Source organism: Nothobranchius furzeri, chromosome 10 (assembly GCF_043380555.1).
Source record: "Nothobranchius furzeri strain GRZ-AD chromosome 10, NfurGRZ-RIMD1, whole genome shotgun sequence".
NCBI classification, from domain to species: domain Eukaryota; kingdom Metazoa; phylum Chordata; class Actinopteri; order Cyprinodontiformes; family Nothobranchiidae; genus Nothobranchius; species Nothobranchius furzeri.
Genome location: NC_091750.1, coordinates 37033666 through 37059588, shown reverse-complemented (window position 1 = coordinate 37059588; position 25923 = coordinate 37033666). Strand labels below are relative to the sequence as shown.

Below are 25923 nucleotides of genomic sequence, written 5' to 3'. Positions count from 1 at the left end.
CGGAAAATTTCTAACCACGCGGACGGACGGACGCGGAAAAACACGGCGGACCGGCAAGAACTAGTATGGCAGAGGTTGGTAAATACAGACATTTGTATGATTCAGCTCTCAGAGATCACCGTGATCAACATGTTGTTAATAATTCTTGGAGAGAAATAGCTCGCACTGTCGGAAAAGACGAGGACGCTGTTAAAAATGCTGGAATGCCATGTTGTAAACAGTAATTTCTACTTCTACTATGGTGTAGTGTTGGATGCTTGCCGTAGAGCTCCATGCTGCCCCCTACAGTTTGGGAGAATATTGGCTCGCCGCAGAGACGAGCCGCATGAACCATAAACGCTGCGAGTTGTGAAGCGCGTTCCAGCCGCGAGCCGCATCACCGCGCGGAAAGTAAATGCGTCAAGCATAAACCAAGCTCAAGGCGAGAGGCCCAGACTTCCCTCTCCGCAGCCACTTGGGCCAGCTCCTCCGGGGGAATCCCAAGGCGTTCCCTGGCCAGGTGAGGCATAGTCCCTCCACCGTGTCCTGGATCTCCCTTTAGGTCTCCTCCTGGTTGGACTTGCCCGGAAAACCTCACCAGGGAGGCGTCCAGGAGGCATCCTGACCAGATGCCCGAGCCACCTCAACTGGCTCCTCTTGATGTGGAGGAGCAGCAGGTCTACTCCAAGCCCCTCCCGGATGACCAAGCTTCTCACCCTATCTCTAAGGGAGAGCCCAGCCACTCTTCAGAGAAAACTAATTTCAGCCGCTTGTATCCGTGATCTCGTTCTTTCGCTCACTAACCAAAGCTCGTGTGGCTGCCCACTCTGAAAGGAGTCAACGTTCATTTACTAACCATTTAGACAGAAATAACATTCAGGTTCACCCTAACCCTAAGGTCAAAGGTCGACACTCAGAGAAATGACAGACAACCCAAAATAGATCTCAGGTCGCAGGTCAGAGGTTAAACCCTGGTCATTGAGATCCACCACCCAGCATGTTTTACAACGTCCATCACACCTGACTCAACGGTAGATTCACATTTTCGGCAGACCATCCTCTGCAGAGGCCTGTCAGTCATCCGCTGATTAAAATCAGCTGCTGGAGCAGAAGAACCTGTAGAACCTGCAGGCCCCGGAGGTCCAGGATTGGACACCCCTGCTTTAGACCATCAGCTCTTCTCTCCCTGGTTCTGTTTCTGTTGACACAGTGTGATTTTTTTGTTTTCACTGTGACTAAGTAGTTTTACTGAATGCTGAGTCGTTGCTTCCTCCGTTTATCCCTGATCGTGTCTGAACTCGCACTGAAGTTGTGAAACGAGCCTCCAAACCTCTAGAAGCACGATTCAGAGAAGAGAAACTCCTGCTGTTGTGTAAAGAAGTCGGGCTTCTGGTGTGTGTGTGTGTGTGTGTGTGTGTGTGTGTGTGTGTGTGTGTGTGTGTGTGTGTGTGTGTGTGTGTGTGTGTGTGTGTGTGTGTGTGTGTGTGTGTGTGTGTGTAGGAGGTTACTGACCACAGCTTCCACTGTAGTGTGAGATCACCTCTTTGTGTTGAACTGACAATCAGAGGTGTTCTTTCATAAACACAATGAGTTAATCTGTGTGTGTGTGTGTGTGTGTGTGTGTGTGTGTGTGTGTGTGTGTGTGTGTGTGTTTGTGTGTGCGTGTGTGTTTGTGTGTGTGTGTGTGTGTGTGTGTGTGTGTGTGTGTGTGTGTGTGTGTGTGTGTGTGTGTGTGTGTGTGTGTGTGTGTGTGTGTGTGTGTGTGTGTACTGATACACATCAGAGGAGGATGTTGCGAGCCTGGGTGTGTTATCACCTTCTGGTCAAACCTCATCAGATTAAACCTGTTGGTTCCAGCTGTGACAACAGGGAAATAAAACAACTGAATATTAAATGAAGTTTCATTTAAATTCATGTATAAATCTGAGTATTCATCTGAGTATGTATTGGAGTATTTATCTGTGTATTAATTATCTGAGTCTTTATCTGAGTATTCATCTGAGTATTCACCTGAGTATTTATCTGAGTATTCATCCAAGTATTTATCTGAGTATTTATCCAAGTATTCATCTGAATATGTATCTGATTATTGATCTGAGTATCTGAGTATTCATCTGAGTATTTATCTATGTATTAATTATCTGAGTGTTTATCTCAGTATTAATCTGAGTATTCATCTGCGTGTGTATCGGAGTATTATCTGTGTATTAATTATCTGAGTCTTTATCTTAGTATTCATCTGAGTATTTATCTGAGTATTTATCTGAGTATTCATCTGTGTATTTAACTGAGTATTTATCTGAGAAAATATCTGAGTATTCATTTGAGTATTTATCTGTGTATTAATTATCTGTCTTTATCTGAGTATTTATCTGAGTATTCATCTGATTATTTATCTGTGTATTAGTTTTCTGAGTGTTTATCTGAGTATTCATCTGAGTATTTATCTGATTATTTATCTGAGTATTCATCTGAGAAAATATCTGAGTATCCATTTGAGTATTTATCTGTGTATTAATTATCTGAGACTTTATCTGAGTATTCATCTGAGTATTTATCTAAGTATTTATCTGAGTATTTATCTGAGAAAATATCTGAGTATTCATTTGAGTATTTATCCGTGTATTAATTATCTGTGTCTTTATCTGAGTATTTGTCTGAGTATTAATCTGAGTATGTATCTGAGTATTTATCTGTGTATAAATTATCTGAGTCTTCATCTGAGTATTCATTTGAGTATTTATCTGAGTATTTATCTGAGCATTTATCTGGGTGTTTATTTGAGAATTCATCTGAGTATGTATCGGAGTATTTATCTGTGTATTAATTATCTGAGTCTTTATCTGAGTATTCATCTGAGTCTTTATCTGAGTATTTATCTGAGTATTAATCTGAGCATTTATCTGAGTATTTATTTGAGTATTTATCTGAGTATTCATCTGAGCATTTATCTGAGTATTCATCTGAGCATTTATCTGAGTATTCATCTTAGTATTTATCTAAGTATTTATCTGAGTATTCATCTGAGTCTTTATCTGAGTATTTATCTGAGTCTTTATCTGAGTATTAATCTGAGCATTTATCTGAGTATTTATTTGAGTATTTATCTGAGTATTCATCTGAGCATTTATCTGAGTATTCATCTGAGTATTTATCTGAGAAAATATCTGAGTATTCATTTGAGTATTTATCTGAGTATTTATCTGAGAAAATATCTGAGTATTCATTTGAGTATTTCTCTGTGTATTATTATCTGAGTCTTTTTCTGAGTATTTGTCTGAGTATTAATCTGAGTATTAATCTGAGTATGTATCGGAGTATTTATGTGTGTATTAATTATCTGAGTCTTTATCTGAGTATTCATCTGAGTCTTTATCTGTGTATTTATCTGAGTATTTATCTGAGTATTCATCTGAGCATTTATCTGAGTATGTATCTGTGTATTTATCTGAGTATTCATCTGAGTATTTATCTGAGTATTTATCTGAGTATTTATATGAGAAAATATCTGAGCATTCATTTGAGTATTTATCTGTGTATTAATTATCTGAGTCTTTATATGAGTATTAATCTGAGTATTTATCTGTGTATTAATTATCTGAGTCTTTATCTAAGTATTCATCTGAGTATTTATCTGAGTGTTCATCTGAGTATTAATCTGAGTTTTTATCTGAGTACTTATCTGAATTTTCGTCTGAGTATTCATTCGAGTATTTATCTGTGTATTAATTATCTGAGTATTCATCTGAGTATTTATCTGAGTATTAATCTGAGTATGTATCTGAGTATTTGTCTGAGTATTTATCAGTTCCTGCAGGTCTGTGATGAAGGTAATAATGCTGATGCTCCTTCCAGAGGCTCCAAGAGCTTTGACAGCACAACGAGTTAAAGGTTTGGTAAAACATGAAATATTATTTATAATAATATTATTCATCATGTGTTTAATGGGAATCGGTTTTTAAACATTGTGCAAGGTAAAACCTGACTGAGGCGTTTAGGTGTTTTCTGTTGTATGAGAAACATCTGCTGCTTTGTTTCTGCCTGATGGGACCTGCTCCTGGAGGCTGAAGCTGATTGGACCTCAGCTGGATGATGTCAGGAATCAGGTTTGATCCAGATGAAACAGAATAAACTCACAGCTTTAAAAACCACAACTTCAGGGCAGAAATGAGTCTGGCCCCTTCACTCAGGTTCATTTAGATTAAAACACAAGCAGATGATGAAGATCAAAAATAAACTTGAAAGTAGAACAGCTGATGTTGGTTTTCTGTTAAGACGGACCTCTTCTGACCTCGACTCACAAAACTCCTGGATCCAAAGTCCGACCCTCGATGTTCCCTAAAATTAAACCAAAACCGCTAAAATAAAGAAGAATAAATAAAAAACTGGCTTCAAACCAAAGAGGAAACATGTAAAAATTAAATAAAAGTTTGAGATAAATTTAACGCATCACACACACACACACACACACACACACACACACACACACACACACACACACACACACACACACACACACACACACACACACACACACACACACACACAGAGCCGACTCCTCCCTGTGTACTCGGATGATTGCAGGTTAATTCCGTCCTGTCCCGACTCGTCTGCGTTTCTCTACTTCTGCATCTTTCATCTCGATCTCAGACGGAAAATTACTTCCTGTCATGTTTAGATAAAAGAAGGAAACCATGAAACGTGTTTGCTGACTCATCTTTCTGTAAATTTATAGAAAACATCAGACTCATTAATGAAACACACTATAATGTGTGTGTAGGTCTCACCGTTACCGCAATAATACGAGGAATCAGAAGCTACTAAAGTACTTTAAACTTTCATTTCCACACCAGGAAAAGCAGACTGAAACTTTTCCTTTGGGATTTTTCTCATTTAAGGTGATAAAGTTCATAATACAACAATAAAATGTAAAATTCTACTAATGTGAAGTTATAATGATTCATTTTTCATTCAGACATCATAACAACAGTTAGAATGACATCAGTTTAGTCTTTTTAAATAAAGCTTAGTGCAAGCTTCCTTCAGGACTAAAGCGAGCTCTCAACCTGCAGGTCGCTTTAATCTTTATTATCATGAAACTTTTAAAGCTTCACTTCTTCACACAGACTGCAGTTTTCTTTGTATTAAACAGGAATTTCTGGATTCCGGTCTGGCTCTACTCTAAAAGTTACAGGAAAACGTATCGAGAGCGCCGTGTTTACAGACGTTGCATCAGCTTGTGTTTGATAAGATAAAGTCCTCTGAGCTCAGAAACTCACCAAACACACAGGATGTGAAATAACCGGCTCTCACGGAGTGTAAGGGATTTACCTTTACATGAGTTAGGATTGATTTCTTTATTTAGGATTTTTTTTTTAATTTAGATTAACAGGACTCAGGGTCACTAAGCGTCTGTTTATTGTAATCCAAAGAGTTCAAATGAAGGCAACTGGACTTCTTTGGTTTCTTGAAGTCTTCAAGAAACCAAAGAAGTCCAGTTCAAATTCAAATTCAATTCAAATATACTTTATTAATCCCAGAGGGAAATTAGAGTTTTGGTACACACAATTCCGAGATCAGACATTCATACGTAGATACATGACAAGAATTGGTGACTGTGGTCATTCGCAACCCGAGTCGCGCTACCTTAATAGAGATCAGAGGGTTTACATGAGGATTGGTTCAGGTGGAGGGAAAACAAGGCACTTCAGAGTTACCCTCCACAGGGAGGGCAGCTTTGCTCTGCAAAAAACAAATCAGAAAGAAATGCACGCAGACTTCAGACATTACACAACATAAGTGTCCACTAGGTGGGGAGGTAGGGTTGGGAACTCTCCTCACATCAGTGCATGCAGCCACGATGAGTAGCGCTCGTCACCTCCGTTTGGACAGGGGAGGGAGGTAATTGGGTTAGAAAGCACAGTGACTCCTGGAAACGGTTCCACGGCCTTCACCGGTCGCAGTCCCGCCCAGGCTGGGATAGGGACACAGAGTTGCCAAGGCAACGACAGCATTCCACATTTCTTCTGAGGGGGGGTAATCACTTCAGCCTCACAGGCTCAAGGGCACCAGATTCAGATAAGAACTTGTTTTGGGGACAGACAGAGATAATTTCCTCTCTGTCTTAAAGTTCTGTTGGTCTCCAACCCCTCTCAATCCAATAATGGAATAAATTAATCTATTCCCAACCGTGCTGTCCCGTCAACTCTCTCCTTGATCGAATCCACCTTCTGTGCCAGAGCCTGAATCTCAGCCAAAAATCCAAGCTTACGACTCATCTCGACAATTATATGAGTTTGTGCGTTCACAGCGCGGTGTAATCCATCCCTGAGCTCCGGGAATGAGCCAGTATTCCTTGAAAGCTCATTAATTTTCCAGTAAGCCAGGTAACCGCTCAGGCCAAACAGCAGGAATCCCGACACCAACACCACAAATATCCAGACGTCTTCAGAATCCTCTACAGACAGTTGCCTTCATTTGAACCATTTGGATTACCTTGACCTGCATGTCTAAGGACCGTCACCAGCAGTCTGTTATTGATTCTCTTCAGAAAGATGGAGAGAAATTTTTTTTAGCCGGTTCTGTTTTTTAATTAACCTGAAAAATTAACGACAAACGTCTCTGAGTTAGGGAGCGTCTGAGTCAGCGAGCATCTGAGTTAGCGAGTGTCTGAGTTAGCGAGTGTCTGAGTTAGGGAGTGTCTGAGTTAGGGAGCGCCGGAGTTAGCGAGCATCTGAGTTAGCAAGTGTCTGAGTTAGCGAGCGTCTGAGTTAGGGAGTATCTGAGATAGGGAGCGCCGGAGTTAGCGAGCATCTGAGTTAGCAAGCGTCTGAGTTAGCGAGCGTCTGAGTTAGGGAGCATCTGAGATAGGGAGCGCCGGAGTTAGCGAGCATCTGAGCTAGCGAGTGTCTGAGTTAGCGAGCGTCTGAGTTAGCGAGTGTCTGAGTTAGCGAGCGTCTGAATTAGGGAGCGTCTGAGTTAGGGAGCGTCTGAGTTAGGGAGCGTCTGAGTTTGGGAGCGTTTGGGTTTGGGAGTGTTTTGGTTTGGGAGCGTCTTAAACAGAGTTAACTGTGGAACAGGAAACTCACAGAAACTTTTTTTAAAGTCTATTTAGTCTGGATGGTCCAGATGAAACTGGAAAGGTCTTGAAGAATCGGCTGCAGACGAACGAGTCGAGCAGCTTCTTGTTTTCTTGTGTAAACAGCTCAGCCTGTAAACATCCAACAGGAAGTGTCTGCAGGACTCGGTTCACCTGAGCTTTAAATAAACAGCTGCTGCTTGTTCAGGTGTGACTCGCTGCAGGTACGTGACCCAGACTCGCTGATGGCAGAAGGTCACAGAGGGATTCTGGACAGGAAAAACCCAATCCCAAATATCTCCACAGTCACCAGAACGGAACATATCTGTGAGACTTTGTGTTAAACTGTTTTAATCCAGACCTGTGAGAGGTCCAAGGAGGTCTGGGATCCTCCTGAGATTCTCCAGAACCTTCAGTTCAGCTCTGAGTCTGATCTCTAGACAGATCCACACCTCCAAACATTTCTCCTGTAGACCAGGACAACAAAGACCCTTAGGAGGGAGGACCTGGGGTTATCTTTGTGAACTAGCTTGCCTTAACTGTCATGTTTTTACGGCACATTGAATTGATAAACATCCACAGATGAGAAACGTCCCAAAGGAAGACCTTCATGAAGAGCTTTGAACCGAGGTCCTCAACAAGGACAGCTGGAACCTGACTGGACGTCGGAGGACCTGCAAGTGTCTGTGTTTATGCCAAAAAACAGAGACCCAAGGACTCGGCCTTGTGGGACACCTGTGATAGAAATAATCCATCTGCGTGAACATTGGACCTTTCACAAAACTAAACACAAAATCCGTTTGGTAAAATGTTTAATAGCAACAATAAAATCTGCAGAAGCTGAGAACAAAAGTATGATTCAGGATACCAACTTCACAAATTACTTCCTGTTTCTGACTCGGGATCTGCCCTTCAGAAGTTTCAGAGACTCGTTCATTTCTCCCTCCAGTGACGTTTGTTTCCAGATGAAATAAATGAACCAGAAAAAAATGAAAAACAAGGAGAAGCAGAAGTGAATCAACGTCGTTTCTATTTAGAGCAGCAAAGTTTTGGTTTAAATGACACGTTTTTAACCGACTTCCTTTCTGAAATGTTTTTATATTCCTTTAAAACAGATTTCAGATGATCTAACTCGCTCTGATTGGTCACGTGTCACTTCCTGTTTTATTTTAAAACATTTTCCCTTCACGAGTCTCAGAGTTTACCTTCCCGCTTTTTGTCCTGAAGTAAAATTTTACATATTTTTCTGTGAAAAAACAAACAAACAAACAAACAAATCCAAAACCCAGCAGCAGATTATAAATGGATTATTTAATAATTTAACTATTTTCAGTTGAAAGAGAGAAAGAAAGAAGAAAAAGCTGTTAAAGCAGAAAAAGACCAACCGGATTTTCTCTTTTTTTTTGGTTGACTCTGATTTAGGAGCAGTTTTAACAAATATTTGACTTCATTCCTCAGGTCTGACGCATAAAACAGGTGTGAGAGCGGGCATTCAGACATGATGGACATCACCTCAGGTATGAAAACAAACATCAAACTAACATCTTCTGATTGTGTTAAGCTCTATTTGCTCTCATTCTCACACTGAAGAGGAGACGATGAAGATGAAGACGACTGATTGAAGGTGTCTAAAGACAACAACGAAAAGGAGAACATTTAAATGTCTTTCTTTGGACAAACTGAAGCTCATTTCCATAAACATGCTGATTAAGTCTCAGTTATGACATCCTGTCTCATTATTATGATGTCATAACTGTGACCCAGAGATTGTTTTATTCATATTTGTGTTTAATTAAAGTCTAGCTTTTATTTTGGAATCAGAAATCTGTGTTTTGTGTATTTATGAACACTTGATGCTTTTCTCACCTGCTGCTCATACCTGTGGGATTACCCGGAGGTGATGGGACCTGCTCTTGTCCTCATGGCAACCTCCAGCATCAACATCAACATCACCCGGTCTCCTCGTCCCTATAGGGGACAGGTCCTCATGAGGTAATGCACCTGCAGCGTGAATAATGCTCTGTTGTGTGCAACGCCGATGACTTGCTGCATATTAATCATTACGATAATATTTCTGTTGCTACTCATGGCTCCATGCAGCTGTGAGGTAACCCAAGGCTGCAGCAGATCGTGACTCAGCAGAGCTCCTCGTCCAGCTCAGACATCAAGAGACGTTAAAAGGGAAAGTGTCTGCAAGCCGGAATGTCTGGGAATCCTCAGAATGGATGTTTGGATTCAGGATATTTTTGTCTGAAGGGTGGCCGCCAAAGGAAACGTGAAGAGGATTTAATGGTTTCTGAATATATATATATATATATATATATATATATATATATATATATATATATATATATATATATATATATATCATCCTTTATTTGAACAGGAAGTTTCTTCACTTCTGGTTTATTCTCAATTATAGGAAAACCATTTTCCACCAAAGGGGAATTAAAATGATCCGATAAAGCGAGTGCGCTGTCCAGTAATCAGAAGGTTGCAGGTTCGACCCCGGCTTCAACCAGAGAGGCACTAGGCACAGGGAACATATCACCCCTGTGTTGGCATCCCTTCACTGGCTGCCTGTGCAATACCGGGCAAAATTCAAGGTCTTGGTGCTGGCATACAGGGCCTTACAAGGAACTGCTCCAGCATATCTTGGCAACCTTTTGCATAGACATGCCCCCTCGCTCAGCCGGCAGGGAGCTGTTGATCGTTCCACGCACTAAGTGCAGGTCACGGGGAGACCGTGTGTGGTCTGTGTTGGCACCTGCACTTTGGAACCAGTTGCCTTTGGTGGTGCGTCAGTCACCCTCATTGGGGTTTTTTAAGACTCGCCTTAAGACCCAATTTTTTGTCAAGGCATTTCAGGATTAGCAAATTTTACCCGGTTTCGATGCACCGGCCTCTTAATCTTTTTCAGGATTTTATTTTTTGCTTTTACTCTCCTCTTTTAATTGGTTTTATGTTGGTTTTACAATTGTTATATTGTTATGTTTTTGTGTTGTGTTGGGCATCTGCATTGGTCATAGAAGGGGCTTCATAAATGAAATGAGAATGCTGCTGTTGTGTCCTTGGGCAAGACACCGGTGGTCAAGGGGGACCGGTGGCAGTGTGCCCCAGGGCAGCTGTGGCTACACCGTAGCTCCTCACCACCAGGGTGTGAATGGGCGAAGGACTGATTGTGTTGTGTAGCACCATGGGGGGGTTGAACCCTAAGAAGGTGCTGTATAAATACAGAACATTCACGAATAAAAAAAATATTCCTTCACAAATTTGTGTTTTTGAGCAGATTTGAGAAATTATGAAGCAAATCCTGATTGGGGATTCATCTGCACAAATATAAAGTAATAACTGATATATTAATGTAACACGGTGACCTGGTTAAAATGTTTTCAATGTTGGTAAAGATGAGTTCAATAAATTAGATTTTTATTGCAAACTAAAGCCTGACCAGCAGCCCCATGCTTCCCCACGGAAAGTTCCCGGAGTTAAACAGGCCAGGTGCGTTTAGAGCTGATGATGCTCCAGAACTTCAACACATTACAAACTAAATCTGCAAGAACTAAAATTCCCCCCAGACCCTTGAGAGAAGAAGCAGGAAACAAGAAGTCAATTTAAGTTTTTTATTGCAAATATTAAATAAATAGCAAATAAAATAAATAATCCAATAAAAAGATGTAGACAGTCACAGGAATACATGGTCAGCTTCAGGCCTTCCGCCTACATGCCAGACACAAACTTCCTCTTGTTCGGGGCTTTAGTGCACTTAGAGTCTTTGATTCAGTTCAAGTTTTCTAAAGTTCAAGTTTTCGTTCACAGTTCGTCTCCAGCCGCTCCGCCTCCTCCGTGCTGAGGGTGACTGCTGGCAGGGCCAAGCCCGGGCCTGGAGCCTCCTCCCCGGGTGCACCGCGCAGGGCGCACCGCTGCGTTTGGAGGTGCTCGGTACCACCTTCGGCTCAGTTCTGATCCCAGAGCCCACACACGGGCGGGTTTCTGCTTTCCCAGTTCCGGGGGGGGGGGGCTCAGTTGTCTTTCCCCAGTCTGTGGTAGACCAGCAGGGCCACCATGCTCTGCCCGGCGCTCTGCTCGAACGCGTGGCTAGTGTCGGAGTCCGGACCGGACTTCAGGCAGGCGGAGGTTGGGATCATCTCTCTGGACGAGCCGGAGTCATCACAGCTGCGCGGTGCGTCGGGGCCGGTGCTGAGCTCTGAGAGCTGCCGAGCCTGCTCCTCTGCGGATTGGAAGGAGAGGCCCTGGCACTCTCTGACGGACCCGTCTGCAGCTGCCAGCGGCGCGTCGACGCACGGATCCTCGGTGTAGATCTGCCACAGGACCACCAGGCACAGGATGACCAGCCAGCGCTTGGCCTGGCTCCTCTCTGGTGGCGGGAGGTGCATGCGCACCTTGGCGGGGTACATGACCCGGGAGCAGCGCTTCTTGGGCCGGACCGGCACGTAGGAGCGCACGGCGGTTGCCTGGACCGGGACCCGCTCGAAGGTGAAGACCTCTGGTTCTGTGCTGCGGGTTGTGGTTCCGGAGAAGGCGAACCTCTCCTGCTGAACCGTCAGGGTCGTGCTGGTGGAGCGTGAGTACATGTTCCTCTGCGGTCTCACTGATGTCTGCGTTCGAGTCTCTGTCAGTGGATTCTGGCGGAAACCCTCCGGGTTCTGGTTTTTATAGACCTTCCGAGCTCAGGTTGCAGGAACGCCCACGAGAAGCCACTCCCGCTGATTGTTCGTGTTGCTCAACACTGAAAAGCACCTCCGGAATGAAGAAGTTTGCATGTTTGACATGCTTCAGGATCCAGCTGTGAGTCACCAGCTGAAATTATCCTCATGCAGGCTGGAAATAAACCGAATGTGGGAATTCCACCTTAAATAAACACGGTAGTGGATCAGAAATCTAAAGAAAACACAAGTTTAGTTTAACTCACTGCTTTATTTAAACTTTAAAGATGAATAAAATTAAATAAAATGCACCAGCTCGGTTCCCTCTGTCTTCAGAATCCCCTAAAACCTCGATTTGGCCTTTATGCAACAAGATGTTCCTCGGAGGTTCTGGTCCATCCTGACACGATGAGAACCTCCTGCACCACCGCATCCCAAAGGTTCTGGACTGGACTAGATCTGGTGACTGTGGAGGCCGTTGGGAGTCCAGTGATCTCATGTTCTAGAAACCAGATAGAGATGATCTGAGCTTGTGACCATGATGCTGCTGATCCAGAGGACAGGTTAGGGTTGGGATGCAGCTGAAATCCAGACTCGGACCAGGAGAGGGTTCTCCAGTCCACTTCTGGTGATCCTGTGGGAATTGTAGCCTCAGTTTCCTGTTCTTAGCTGACAGGTGATACCTGGTGTGGTCTTCTGCTGAACCCAGAACCCTAGATGGTTCTGGTTTCCAATCCCAGTAGATCAGACCAGTCTGGTACCAACACCCATGCATGTGCACAGTCCCTTCTCAGCTCTGATGCTCAGTTTAATCTTCAGCAGGCGCTGCCGTCTGATTGGCTGATAACTGAACAGGTGTCCCCGATGAACTGCTCAGCAGAAGAAATAAGAAATGTTCTGACGCGTTTTTGTTATAAACTTTGTCTTTTTCCTCCTCGGATCAGATAAAACTCAGCAGTGATCTCCACCTGATGTCATAACGCGGCTGACAGTAAACAGTTGGTTTTACCTCTAATCGACATCAGCGTCATTGATGACGTTCAGATTTAACGCGTGAATTATGAGCATGAAGGTAAACAGATTTTAGTTGGGGTAGAATAAAACCAGCAGCCGAAGGCCGATCAGATCAAATGATGATAAAAGAGACTCGATCCGAACGCCAGCTTTTCTAAATTCCTTTAAGTTTTTTCTTGTTTACTTGAAAATGATGCGAAATCGCTTAAATGTACATATTTTCTTACAGTTTCTGAGCAAATTGATCCAAACAACAAAAAGAAACTCCACACAGGAGACGAAAGGAGCTTCTTTTATTATGTTGAATCGTCTGATTAAAACTGAAGCTTCAGGATCTGAGTCAGGAAGTCAAACAGGAAATGAACTTTGTTTAGTTTCATCTCTTGTTGCTGAGGAGAAACGGGAGTAAAACCCGGAGATGGAGTCCCTCTTGGATCCTCTCTGGGCTCCTAAAGTTTTTACATTAGAATTTAAACCAAACTTAAGTAACATCAACCCTGAATTAGTTCGGCCATCTTGTAACAATATTTCCTCTTGACCACATTTCTGTTGTCCAACAGGAAGTTTGAGAAATGTTTCCACCTGTAGGTTCTGCGGTTTGGATGAAATCAGTTACAAGCTTTGTGACGACTTACAGAAACTAGTCCAACTTTATAGAAACGAGTTCATTTGTAGATGAATATTTTACCATTAATTACAAGTGAAATGCCACATAAACATTGTAAATCTGACGTTTTCCGTCTGTTTAGCAGACAGGTCTGGAACTTCCTGTTCCTGTCCAGAAGGTTCTGACTTGGTGTCGGATCTAACGTCCGAAGCTGCTGGTTTGTTCTGGTTCTACATGAAGCTCGGAGGAAAAACAACTTTTCCACGTTGCTGCAGCTTTGATGAATCAGCTGGTTTCACTTTCTGGGGCCTCCGCTTGGAGCCGCTTGGAGCCGGTTGGTGGAACTCCAGAGGGTCACGAGATCCCGACGATCCGACCAACATTTGTTAATTCCTGATTGGTGAAACAGCCTCTGGTTTTCAGGCTTCAGCTCCAACATCTAAAATCATCTGAAACCTTTTTTGTTTCAAACGTTTTGGATCAAATCGGAATTCTGCTCAAGTACGTGATGTTATTCCCATGAAGCCGGGTTTCCTGGTAAGCGGAGCTTCACTCAGAACCTGCTAATGAGGTTCTGCTCAGAGGTGCCGGGCCGGGCAGCCAGGGCTTTGGTATTGTCTGAGATGCGTTCATGCCTCGGTGGCTCCATTAACAACAGGCCAGTTCCCATTTCTGGAATGTGCAGAACCCTGGTTCTGGCCCAGACGGAGGGTGGAGCCGCTCCTGGAAGCATTCACAGGATTTCTGATTGATGCTCTGCTGCAGAGGGGAACTCAGGTGAAAATATTAAACACATGAATCACACCTGTGTTCTGACTTGTAAATATGTGGGCGGAGCCTAAGTGAAGATGCAGCCAGGTCTGAGGGTTACTGCTTAAATCCAACATGGATGCTGATTCCGCTCATATCCTGATTTAGAAACTTGATAAAACATAGAAAAACTCCGATTGAGACAAATTCCTGAAGACAAATGCTTCAAGCTCAGCGCATTACTGCCACCTGTTGGACTGGAGGGAGAACAGGTGAGACTGGAATGAACCCAAAACCATATTTTAACTTTTTCTCTGCAGCATCGTCTGATGTTTCAGAAGAAGGAGAATTAAAAGTAAAAACATCCATCCATGTTTGTCCTGACAGCTCCAGATCTAATGAAAACTTCCGATTTCACACGTTCATCTGAAGCTGATTAATCCCGTTCAACATGGAAATGTGATGACTCAAAATGTTTCAGGGTTTAATCACAGCTGTCTGAACCTTTAATAAAGCCAAAGGAGTCAACATGCTTTTATTGTGAAGGTGTGACATTCTCCAGATTCTTCCCACATCTTTCTCTGTTTCAGAATAAACACCTGCTACCTGCAGGTGAAACTCGTCTCCTCCTGCATGTTTGAAATTCCCGAGACTAATTCCGGTCCCTTCGTCTCCATGTGACCTTCAGCAGAAAGAATCAGAAGCATCTGGAGAACGTTTCTGCTGGAAATCCCGCCAGCGTACTGTACTTCTCTGTGACAGAACCAACCAATCAGCTGGTGAGGCCTCTTCACTCCTAAAAAGATGCTTCAAATTCTTCAGAAGGTACGTTTTAAAAATAAACAAGGATTACATGAACACGAGCCATGGGAACCGTCGCTCCGAGAGTCTGGGCCGACGACACCCAGGAGATGCATCAGTATCACAGAGACCAGATCATAGACCAGATCCTAGACTAGATCCTGGACCAGATCCTAGACTAGATCCTGGACTAGATCCTGGACCAGATTATGGACCAGATCGTAGACCAGATCCTAGACTAGATCCAGGATCAGATCCTGGACCAGATCCTAGACTAGATCCTAGACCAGATCCTGGACCAGATTATCAGCCAGATCATAGACCAGATCCTAGACTAGATCCTGGACCAGATCCTAGACTAGATCCTAGACCAGATCCTGGACCAGATTATGGACCAGATCCTAGACCAGATCCTAGACTAGATCCTGGACCAGATCCTGGACCAGATTATGGACCAGATCCTAGACCAGATCCTAGACTAGATCCTGGACCAGATCCTGGACCAGATTATGGACCAGATCCTGGACCAGATTATGGACCAGATCGTAGACCAGATCCTAGACTAGATCCTGGACCAGATCCTAGACTAGATCCTAGACCAGATCCTGGACCAGATTATGGACCAGATCCTAGACTAGATCCTGGACCAGATCCTGGACCAGATTATGGACCAGATGCTAGACCAGATCCTAGACTAGATCCTGGACCAGATCCTAGACTAGATCCTGGACCACATCCTAGACTAGATCCTAGACCAGATCCTGGACCAGATTCTGGACCAGATCCTAGACCAGATCCTAGACTAGATCCTGGGTCAAATCCTAGACTAGATCCTAGACCAGATCCTGGACCAGATCCTAGTCTAGATCCTAGAACAGATCCTGGACCAGATCCTAGACTAGATCCTGGACCAGATCCTAGACTAGATCCTGGACCACATCCTAGACTAGATCCTAGACCAGATCCTGGACCAGATTCTGGACCAGATCCTAGACTAGATACTGGACCAGATCCTACACTAGATCCTAGACCAGATCCTGGACCAGGTCCTAGTCTAGATCCTAGAACAGATCCTGGACCAGATCCTAGACTAGATCCTGGACCATATCCTAGACTTGATCCTAGACTAGATCCTGGATCAGATCCTGGACCAGATCCTGGACTAGATCCTGGACCAGATCGTAGACTAGATTCTAGACCAGATCCTGGACCAGATCCTAGTCTAGATCCTAGACTAGATCCTGGACTTGATCCTAGACTAGATTCTTGACCAGATCCTGGACCAGATTATGGACCAGATCCTAGACCAGATCCTAGACTAGATCCTAGACTAGATCCTGGACCAGATCCTAGACGAGATCCTGGATCAGATCCTGGACCAGGTCCTAGACTAGATCCTGGATCAGATCCTGGACCAGATCCTGAACCGGGTTCTGAAGCTACAGCGGATTAAAGCCACCCCCTCAGTAACAGGTTCTGGTTTCTGCCCGACTCCGTAGACGATTCGGATGATTCTTTCCTGAAATGTTTTGGATGCTTTTATTAAACAAACTTTAAACTTTGATTTGATGAAACTTCGGCGCTTTAATCTGCAGCAAAAACAACCTTTGACTTTGTTTTCTGATCAGGATTTAGTACGGAGACTAAGACTCCTCCGGTTGGAGTTCAGCTGATGGAATAATCAGGATTTAGTGAGTTTTCCTCTCTGGCAGTAACTGACGTCAGACTTCCCGCTGCATCCAGTAGCAAACAGGTGGGAATTCCCTGGGACTGAACCCTATTCCTGGTCTCGGTGTGACTTCTGTCACATTGCTGTAGGTCGTTTCCACGTTAGTTCAACCTTCTGAGGCGTCTCTTTGTTTCACCTTTACTGTAACACCTGACCCGACTTCCTGCTGCTACTCAGCGTTCCCAGTTGGAATAATTGACTCCTGACCAATCAGAGCCTTCGTTTACGTCTGGGCCCCTGTGGTTTCCTGGAAACCTCTCACATGTTTCCACCAGTCAGCTGATGGCGGGTCAGTTCTGTGATGTGGGTCACTGCAGAGATCCATTTGACTGGTTCTGGCGTGGGAACCGGGCTACGTGCAGAACGGGACACAAACCGTCCCTCTGTGAAGTCTGAGGGGCCGCAGGTGGGGGTGGGATGACCTCGCAGCCTTGTTTTACAGTAGCCACACATAGGCCCCGCCCACGGCCAGGTCACATGATGATTTCAAGTTTATTACATTTATTTATGCTGGTTTATTAAGCGTGGTGTTTGTCAGAGTTTCCCGATTAAATCTGATTCATCCTCCTGTAAATAATCCTCATCATTCCGACTTTTTCTCCCTCCTCCTTCCTGGAAAATCAGTCAGAAAGATTCTTTTCCTCTTTTACGTTTATTCTTTATTCTATTTCTACAAAAACCTTCATGACCTGAAGTACTCTCTTGGGTTTTTTCAAGTGAAAATGACAACAGAGTATCCGTGTACTAAAATTAGAACCAGAATAATGCTTCCTGGAATTCTAATTATCCCTCTAACGAAAGACTTCCAGAATTCCTGCAGCAGACGTTGCATCTGTACAGGTTTGTTGCAGCTTTAACCACATTTAAAGGAAGAACTTAGATAAAAACTGAATTTAGATGAAGAAAATGTGTCAAATGTGAATTAAAACAATATTTCTCAGGTCAGAACTGGTTTTGGAATTAAAACACAAAAACTACTAATAAATAAATAATAAAATCCATCTCTTCTGGGTGTTTATTTGGTCATTTTGATTTGTTTAAAATCTTTAGGAAGAAAATACATTTTGCACAATTTAAAGTGAGTTTGTGCTTTATTAATGTAAATCCAGGTGTTACAACTAACCGAGGAATAAGATTTATCAGCAGGATCGATGCTCTTGATCTGTTTTTTCAGGAGTCAGAGGTTGTGTGTGTGTGTGTGTGTGTGTGTGTGTGTGTGTGTGTGTGTGTGTGTTTGAGGGGTTAATGGTAGCTTGACCTCGGCTAAAGTCCCTCGTGCCTTGAAACACGCAGTCGTTAAGCCGATTTTGGAAAAACAGGTCTTGATCCGACTGTTTTCTCAAATCTCCGACCAATTTCCAAACTACCATTTCTATCTAAGGTACTTGAAAAAATTGAGCATGAACGGTTACTATTACGTCTAAATGACCATCAGGTGATGGGCATTTCTCAATCTGGGTTTAGACAACATAGCGCAGAAGCTGTTCATGTACTTGTTTTTAATGACATTTTATGCTCTGGACTCAGGTTTCCATGCAGTTCTGGTGCTTCTTGATCTATCAGCAACTTTTGATACGATCGATCATAACGTCCTGATCTCCAGACTACACACATGGGCTGGGATCTCAGGTTTGGCCCTTGATTGGATGCCGTCTCACTTTTCTAGCAGGACCACCAGGGTCATGCTGGACAACTTCTCACCACAGTCAGCCTCCCTTCTCTGGGGGGTTCCACAAGGATCTGTTCTTGGCCCGTTACTGTTTTCCCTATATATTCTTCCGTTAGGAACCATTCTCAGAAGGCATGTAGTTTCATGTCATCTATACGCGGACGACTCCCAAACCTATTTTTCACTTAAACCCACCAACTCCACTAAGCCTCTGTTTGATGTGAAGGAATGGTTGGCGGAACACTTCCTCCATCTAAATGACTCTAAAACAGAGGTCACTGTTTTTAGCGACCCAGCCACCTGACCTCCACTCACTCTCTCATCATACAACATCCTCGCTTCAAACCTGGGAGTAAAAATGGACCCGGTTATGAAGATGGACGCTCAGGTCAACAGCACAATCAAGTCCTGTTTCTACCACCTTAGGCGAATTTCTAAATGAAAGCCCATCCTGAGTGTCGGTCTTCTAGAGTCAGTGATTCGTGCCTTCATCACATCCCGGCTAGACCACTCCAACTCCTGTTTATACGGCATCAGCGAAGCTGCTCTGTCCAGACTTCAGCAGCACAGTTTCTGACTGGAGCTGATGGAAGATGGCACATCACGCTCATTCTGAAGACACTGCATTGGTTGCCCGTTCAGTTCAGGATTTACTTCCTATGACTTGCATTCAAATGTTTGAACAGTCAGGCCCCTCCCTATCTGAGCGAACTCCTCCATTTCTGCCACCTCTCTGGTGCTCTTAGGTCTGCAGGTCAACTCCTCCTCACCGTGCCTATGGCGTGTTTGAGGACTCATGGGGAAAGGGACTTGGACTCTCGGAGAAAGGGTCAAAACTTTGGAATTCACCACCCCTTCCTGTTAGACAAGCACCCTCGCTTGCCATCTTTAAATAAAGTCTGAAAACGCACAACTTCTCCATGGCCTTCGATTCTTAGCATCATCATACCTCCTTCCACTTTGGTTTTCCCATTTTAAATCTGTGGTCTGACTACTTTTGAGATTTTTTTATTGTTTTTGTTTGGAACCGTTCTTTGTTGTATCATTTTTTTTTTTAGATTTTATGACTCGACTATTTTATGCTTTTGTTGTTTTATTTTGTACAGCGCTTTGGTCGGTTGTTATGCCATGTTGAAAGCGCTTTTATAAATACAATGGTATGGTGTGTGTGTGTGTGTGTGTGTGTGTGTGTGTGTGTGAGTGTGTGTGTGTGTGTGTGTGTGTGTGTGTGTGTGTGTGTGTGTGTGTGTGTGTGTGTGTGTGTGTGTGTGTGTGTGAGGGGGTGGGGGGCTCGGGGGTCTGCTGTCTGGCTCAGATGCTGACTCCACAAACGTGCTGTTTTTCCATGGCTAATCCCAACCTCAGTAAGCCAAATGGATGTGTTCCCAGTTCTGAGTAATGTCTTCCTGCAGGCTGGACTCAGAACCAGCCTGACGTGCACGGCTCATTTCACTCACAGAAACCACATCACCGCCGTGCCGCTGCTGAGTTACTGTAACAGACCTGCAGGGGGGACATCCCAGAGGTCAGCAAGTTCTGAGTCGGATTCCCGTCATTTTCCTCCACAGACATAACTGAGCAGCGTTTTCCACGGCAAGGATTCCTTTTACTTCCTGTCTGCATGCTGATCACACATCCAGACCGAAATGAGCTTTGGCTGGATGAATGGATGATAAATGATGGATGGATGATGGATGGATGGATGATAGATGATGGATGGATGATGGATGGATGGATGGATGATAGATGATGGATGGGTGGATTGAAGATGATGGATTATGGGTGATGGATGGATGGAAGATGATGGATGGATGGTAGATTATGGAGGATGGATGGAAGATGATAGATGGATGAGGGATTATTGATAATGGATGGACGATGGATGAAGGATGGATTATGGCTGATGGAGAATGGATGTTCGATGATGGATGGATGGATGGATGGATGGATGGATGGAAGATGATGGATGATGGATGGATGGATGGAAGATGATGGATGGATGGAATATGATGGATGGATGGTAGATTATGGATGGATGAGGGATTATGGATGGATTATGGATGATGGAGTATAGATGTTTGATGATGGATGGATGGATGGATGGATGGAAGATGATGGATGGATGGATGGATGGATGGATGGATGGATGGATGGTGGGTGGATGGTAGATTATGGATGATGGATGATGAATGGATGATAGATGATGGATGGATAAAAGATGATGGATGGATGGATGGATGGATGGATGGATGGATGGATGGATTGATGGATGGATGGATGGAAGATGATGGATGGATGGATGGATGGATGGATGGATGTATGGATGGTGGGTGGATGGTAGATTATGGATGATGGATGATGAATGGATGATAGATGATGGATGGATAAAAGATGATGGATGGATGGATGGATGGATGGATGGATGGATGGATTGATGGATGGATGGATGGATGGATGGAAGATGATGGATGATGGATGGATGATGGATGGATGATAGATGATGGTTGGATAAAAGATGATGGATGGATGGATGGATGGATGGATGGATGGATGGGTGGATGGATGGATGGGTGGATGGATGGATGGTAGATTATGGAGGATGAATGGAAGATGATGGATGGATGAGGGATTATGGATGATGGATGGATGATAGATGATGGATGGATAAAAGATGATGGATGGATGGATGGATGGATGGATGGATGGATGGAAGATAATGGATGGATGGTAGATTATGGATGATGGATGATGAATGGATGATAGATGATGGATGGATGGATGGATGGATGGATGGAAGATGACGGATCCCCGGCTACCTGCTCTACCTCCTGCTGCCCTTAGAGTGAATAAAGGGAAATAGAATAACAAGTAAAGCAGCTTTCCTCTGCAGCCCGTTCTCCTGTTGGTGTTTAAAGAACAAACGACGGTTTGTTTAATCTGAAAACCAAACCTTCACCAGAACAGGTGTGACCAGATGGAGGATCTGTCTTCTCCTGAAGAGGAAACTAAAACAGGAAGTTGGCGGTTTCTCTCTTAACTGTCACTCCAGACCACATCTGATGATGACATCATCATGTGGAGAGAAACGGATAATTTTCCTCACAAACGATCAATCTGACAGATTTAGAGAAAAAACGTTTTTATCTGGTTTTATCTCCTTTCCCACCGTGACAGACGAACTGTCTCAGCTGCTGTCATGTTGTGTTTGTGGATTATTAAACCAGGATTTCTGAACGTTGTCGGATGAGACGTTCCAGATCTGCTGTTGTTTGGAAGCAGGAGCAGCTTCATGAGTCCAGACTTTATGGATCGTCGGACTGAACTCCGTTCTCGGAATATTTTACTTCTATTTTGGTAAATAATCTGGAGAAACCAAGCTCGCTTCGCTATCTGACTTTCCTCTGAAGGTGAAAACCCGTGAAAACTAGTTTCGAAGGCCAGCAGCTGCTTGGAGACCGATGGAGGACAGGCACCATCAGAGAGAACGAGAGAGGGTTAGAGGCGAGATAGAACGAAGAAGAGCCTTTTCGGCCCCGCCCACTGAAGGGTGAAAGGTCACCGGCTTGCACGGATTAACGTGTACGGCTGATTGTTTTTACATTTTCTTTTATACAGAAGGTTCGGATGAGGCTCGACGTCCTTCACGTTTACTGTTCTTCGTTTGAACGGAGGTCCAACGGAACCAGGAAATAAAAAGGATCCAGATGGATGGAAATGAGGAATTCTCCTCATGGTCACATGACACCAGTTAGCCCAGTGATTGGAAGTCGTAACTTCCTGGAAGCATCAGGGGGATTTTAGATGTTACAAAAAAAAAACATGATCAACAAAAAACGACTAAAATCTCCTTTGAGGTTGTAAGTTTGAATCTGACGACAGTTTTGACGACAGGTTTGATGCAAACAACCCAGAAAGAGAAGGTTTTGATAAACTGGATCAGAACCAGAACCACACCTGAGCCTGAATGCTTCTTCGTTCTGAAGATCTAATGAACTCGTCTGTCTTGTCGGCTCGCAGGAAGAAGCTTCTCCGGTTTCTGACTGAAGACGAGCTGGACAGCTGGACATGGAGGACTGGGTCAATGATCAGGCCTTTGTTGTTGATCCAGCAGGACGTCCTTCCAGACTGAGACGTTTGTCTGGTGTCCGGTCCTCCAGGACCTCCGGCCTGTCCAGCAGGTTCTAGACCCGTGGTCGTCTACCTCAGGCAGGGTTTATGTTTGTAGTAAATAATCCAAAACTAACAATAACATTACTGGTTTGTGTCGAATTAAATGCAAATAAGATCAAAGTTCTTAAGAACGTCCACCTGAGACCTGGACCACAGGTGTGTCTGCTCCAGCACACCTGGTTTTAGCCAGCAGGTGATTTCCAGCTTCAGCCTGAGTCCGGTGGGAGGGAGCAGAGTCAGGGTGAAGCCTGCTGGGTGGGGGCTCCAGAGGACCAGGACTAGAGGTCTCGGTCTCAGGAGGGGACTAGAGACGTGACCTGGACTTGAGATGTCATTGGTCTTCACAGACCTGAAGCTGGATTTTGTAGAAACATCTACAAACAATAATTTGTGGAGAATCTAGTTTATAAATATAAATAGATCATCCTCATAAGCCGGAGAATCCTGTGCCGACGGACCTCCGGTGGCTCACCTGAAGCTCAGGGTCTTCAGCTTGGTTTATGCTTGACGCCTCCGCGAGGTCCGCGCGGTGAAATTACGTCATTTTAACAACCACGCCCCTCCACCGCGCCTCCGCACAGCCCAAACTTTCCGCACCGCGCACCTAGGAAATTTTCTAACCACGCGGACGGTCGGACGCGGAAAAACATGGCGGACTGGCAAGAACTAGTATGGCAGAGGTTCGTAAACACAGACATTTGTATGATTCAGCTCTCAGAGATCACCGTGATCAACATGTTGTTAATAATTCTTGGAGAGGAATAGCTCGCACTGTCGGAAAAGACGAGGATGCTGTTAAAAATGCTGGAATGCCATGTTGTAAACAGTAATTTCTACTTCTACTATGGTGTAGTGTTGGATGCTTGCCGTAGAGCTCCATGCTGCCCCCTACAGTTAGGGAGGATATTGGCTCGCCGCAGAGACGAGCTGCATGAACCATAAACGCTGCGAGTTGTGAAGCGCGTTCCATCCGCGAGCCGCATCACCGCGCGGAAAGTGAACCCGTCACGCATAAACCACGCTTAAAACCTGGCTGGTGATGTCACTGGTTCTGATGAATAATTGGATGACATCATCAGTCTGAGCTGCAGCTTTCTGCTCCTATTGCACATCCCCCTTTGACTGGACATGGTTAGTGTCACTGACCTGCTGACCTTTGAACCCACGAGACAAAAACAAACTCAATCCAGGTGAAACGCCTCCAGGTGAGCTGTTTTTACCTCAGGTGTCCTGAGCAGGGAACATCTGGGGGAATTTCCACATAAGAGGAAACTTTTGTGTTGCCTCCAGACGCCACACACACACACACACACACACACACACACACACACACACACACACACACACACACACAATGAAACAATGACATCTACCCTGCTGACCCCCCCTCTGGGCTGATGTAACGTCTCCATCGACCTCCACCAGGAGCCTCCATGACACACCTCCTCCTCCTCCTCCTCCCAGAGTGTTTATGTCTAAATAAGGCCTGGAGGACGTTTGTTTACGATTGAAACCACCTGGTGCTCTCAGATGTTTCAAGCTCAGAGACGATTATTTATGACAACTTTTAAATAAAAACATCGAGAACAGAAACTGAGATGACTGCTGAGCCGTTTTAAAATCCTGATCAAATCTGTTTTAATCCTAAACTTGTTTGTAGATTAGCACAAGCAGAAATTTCAATGATTTTTTTTTTCTGTTTTAAATGAAGATTTCATCTAAGTTACCAAAAGCATCCGAATAAACCTGGTGAAACACACGTGCACGCTTACGTGCACACCCGAGCTGTAGTCTGCAGAGCTCATTTAGTCATTTGTTCACCTGCAGCTGGATTATTTTATTCTGGATTGAGATTCTGAAGCTGAAATGTTTCTTCTGAAATGTAATCGTAAAGTAAATAAATACTTTAAAACTGATAAACTAAAACGATTCTTGATTCTATAGATTTAATGTTAATGTTTTTTTTAAACATTTTGTCTTGTTTTCTGCTCATTTATCCGTTTAGATCCGTCTTTTTATGTTTTCCTGCTGTTTTTATTTATAATTTAGTTTCAGACGTCTTCTGTCTGATCCCGGACGCGTTTGTGCTCTCATCCACATCCGGACCGTCGCAGCTCTGCAGCAGATTAAATCTGCAGTTTGTATTTTCCTGAGACTGGCTGCATCAGCTGTTCTGGAAGCTTCCTGCTCATGTGCACGTAGGCAGTATGAAGCATCACACACGCACACGCACACACACACACACACACACACACACACACACACACACACACACACACACACACACACACACACACACACACACACACACACACACACACACACACACACACACACACACCTGGGAGAGCTGTTTGCACAGGAGGTGATGATAACTGGTTTGTGTTTCCAGAGCAGAGAAAATAGAATAAACATCGAAATTTCCCCGACAGAAGGAAGTTTTAGTTTATTTGAGATCTTTTTCTTATTCTTTATTCTATCATCCATGTTATTTATATTTTGGGGTTTGTTTAAAGGCTCCAAAGTAAAAGAAATCTTATTTACTGTTTTTATTTCATTTCCAAAACCAAACAAAAAAGCACTGAAGCTTTTTATTAGTTTCATTCGTATTTTTAAAGGGACAATGTGTAGTTTTTACCAGTAATCTCTGGAAATATCCATCAAAATGTTGTTGTAAATTAATGAAATGGTGCCGGTTGATGAAAAATATTGTCCGTTTAATAAAACCATAAAAATCTGGTCTAAAATAAGTGGGAGTGGGTCTAAGTCTCTGGGCGACGCCATATTGGATGCCATGTTTCCTATACGGAAGCCCATGAGGACAAAATGCATTTACTGATTAGTAACAAACTGTTACAAAACTTTCACCATTAACAAATGTTGTTTCACACATTCACCTCTTCACTCGTTGCCAGTGATGAAAGGGAAGCGGATGTTCTTGTTATTTTGCTGGAGGTTGTTCTCACAGGGATTTTTGACCCTAATGGTCACCCGTAGCTAAGATCTTACTTGAACACAAAAGTAATGCTTTCTTGCATTCATGTAGGTAAGTACTGCCCCATCGCCAGAGAAACTACACACTGTCACTTTAATGTTTTAATATTCTTGAACGTCTCCAAACTGAAACAATAACTGGGTTTAAATTTAACCTGCATCTCCAAAGTGGGTTTTATTTCGCTAAATAATCATTTAACTACATTTGGTTCTTGAATTCACCTCTCTCTGGTGAATAATGACGTTTTCTTTTTCACATTTAAAGTTGGTTTTTGACCCTTTAAGTTTCACAGAAAAAACTGAGCAATAAAAATGTATCTTTTGCATTTTGTACACCTGTTGATTAGAATCAGGTGTGTTGGAGCAGAGAACCTGCTGGACGGTGGCCCTGGAGGACCAAACCCTGTTAGTTACAGGGTTGAATTACCTGGGCTGAATTATGTTGTAATGAAACACAAGCAGGGT

General features: G+C 43.8%; 2 protein-coding genes across 2 annotated transcripts; one reads left to right on the top strand and one right to left on the bottom strand.

The window, feature by feature from the left end:
- Nucleotides 1–10666: 10666 nt before the first annotated feature.
- Nucleotides 10667–12223, bottom strand: ier3 (immediate early response 3). The gene is made up of 3 exons (XM_015960324.3): nucleotides 12037–12223; nucleotides 11819–11929; nucleotides 10667–11747 (listed from the first exon to the last, which is right to left on the bottom strand). The coding sequence occupies exons 1-3, from the start codon at nucleotides 12221–12223 to the stop codon at nucleotides 11080–11082; spliced, it is 966 nt and encodes a 321-aa protein (XP_015815810.3). The 3' UTR covers nucleotides 10667–11079.
- Nucleotides 12224–13944: 1721 nt separating this feature from the next.
- On the top strand, nucleotides 13945–16305 carry LOC139072195 (proline-rich protein 2-like). The gene is made up of 2 exons (XM_070555642.1): nucleotides 13945–14122; nucleotides 14784–16305. The coding sequence occupies exon 2, from the start codon at nucleotides 14949–14951 to the stop codon at nucleotides 16164–16166; it is 1218 nt and encodes a 405-aa protein (XP_070411743.1). The 5' UTR covers nucleotides 13945–14122; nucleotides 14784–14948; the 3' UTR covers nucleotides 16167–16305.
- The last annotated feature ends 9618 nt before the right edge of the window (nucleotides 16306–25923 follow it).

Excerpts from the sequence above, each read along its gene's own strand:
- ier3 (XM_015960324.3), bottom strand. The coding sequence starts at position 12,223 with ATGAGATCACTGGACTCCCAACGGCCTCCACAGTCACCAGATCTAGTC. Across the intron at positions 11,930-12,036 it reads AGACAGAGGGAACCGAGCTG|GTGGAATTCCCACATTCGGT; the intron begins GTGCATTTTATT and ends TGTTTATTTAAG. Across the intron at positions 11,748-11,818 it reads CAAACTTCTTCATTCCGGAG|CTCGGAAGGTCTATAAAAAC; the intron begins GTGCTTTTCAGT and ends CTGCAACCTGAG.
- LOC139072195 (XM_070555642.1), top strand. The coding sequence starts at position 14,949 with ATGAACACGAGCCATGGGAACCGTCGCTCCGAGAGTCTGGGCCGACGA.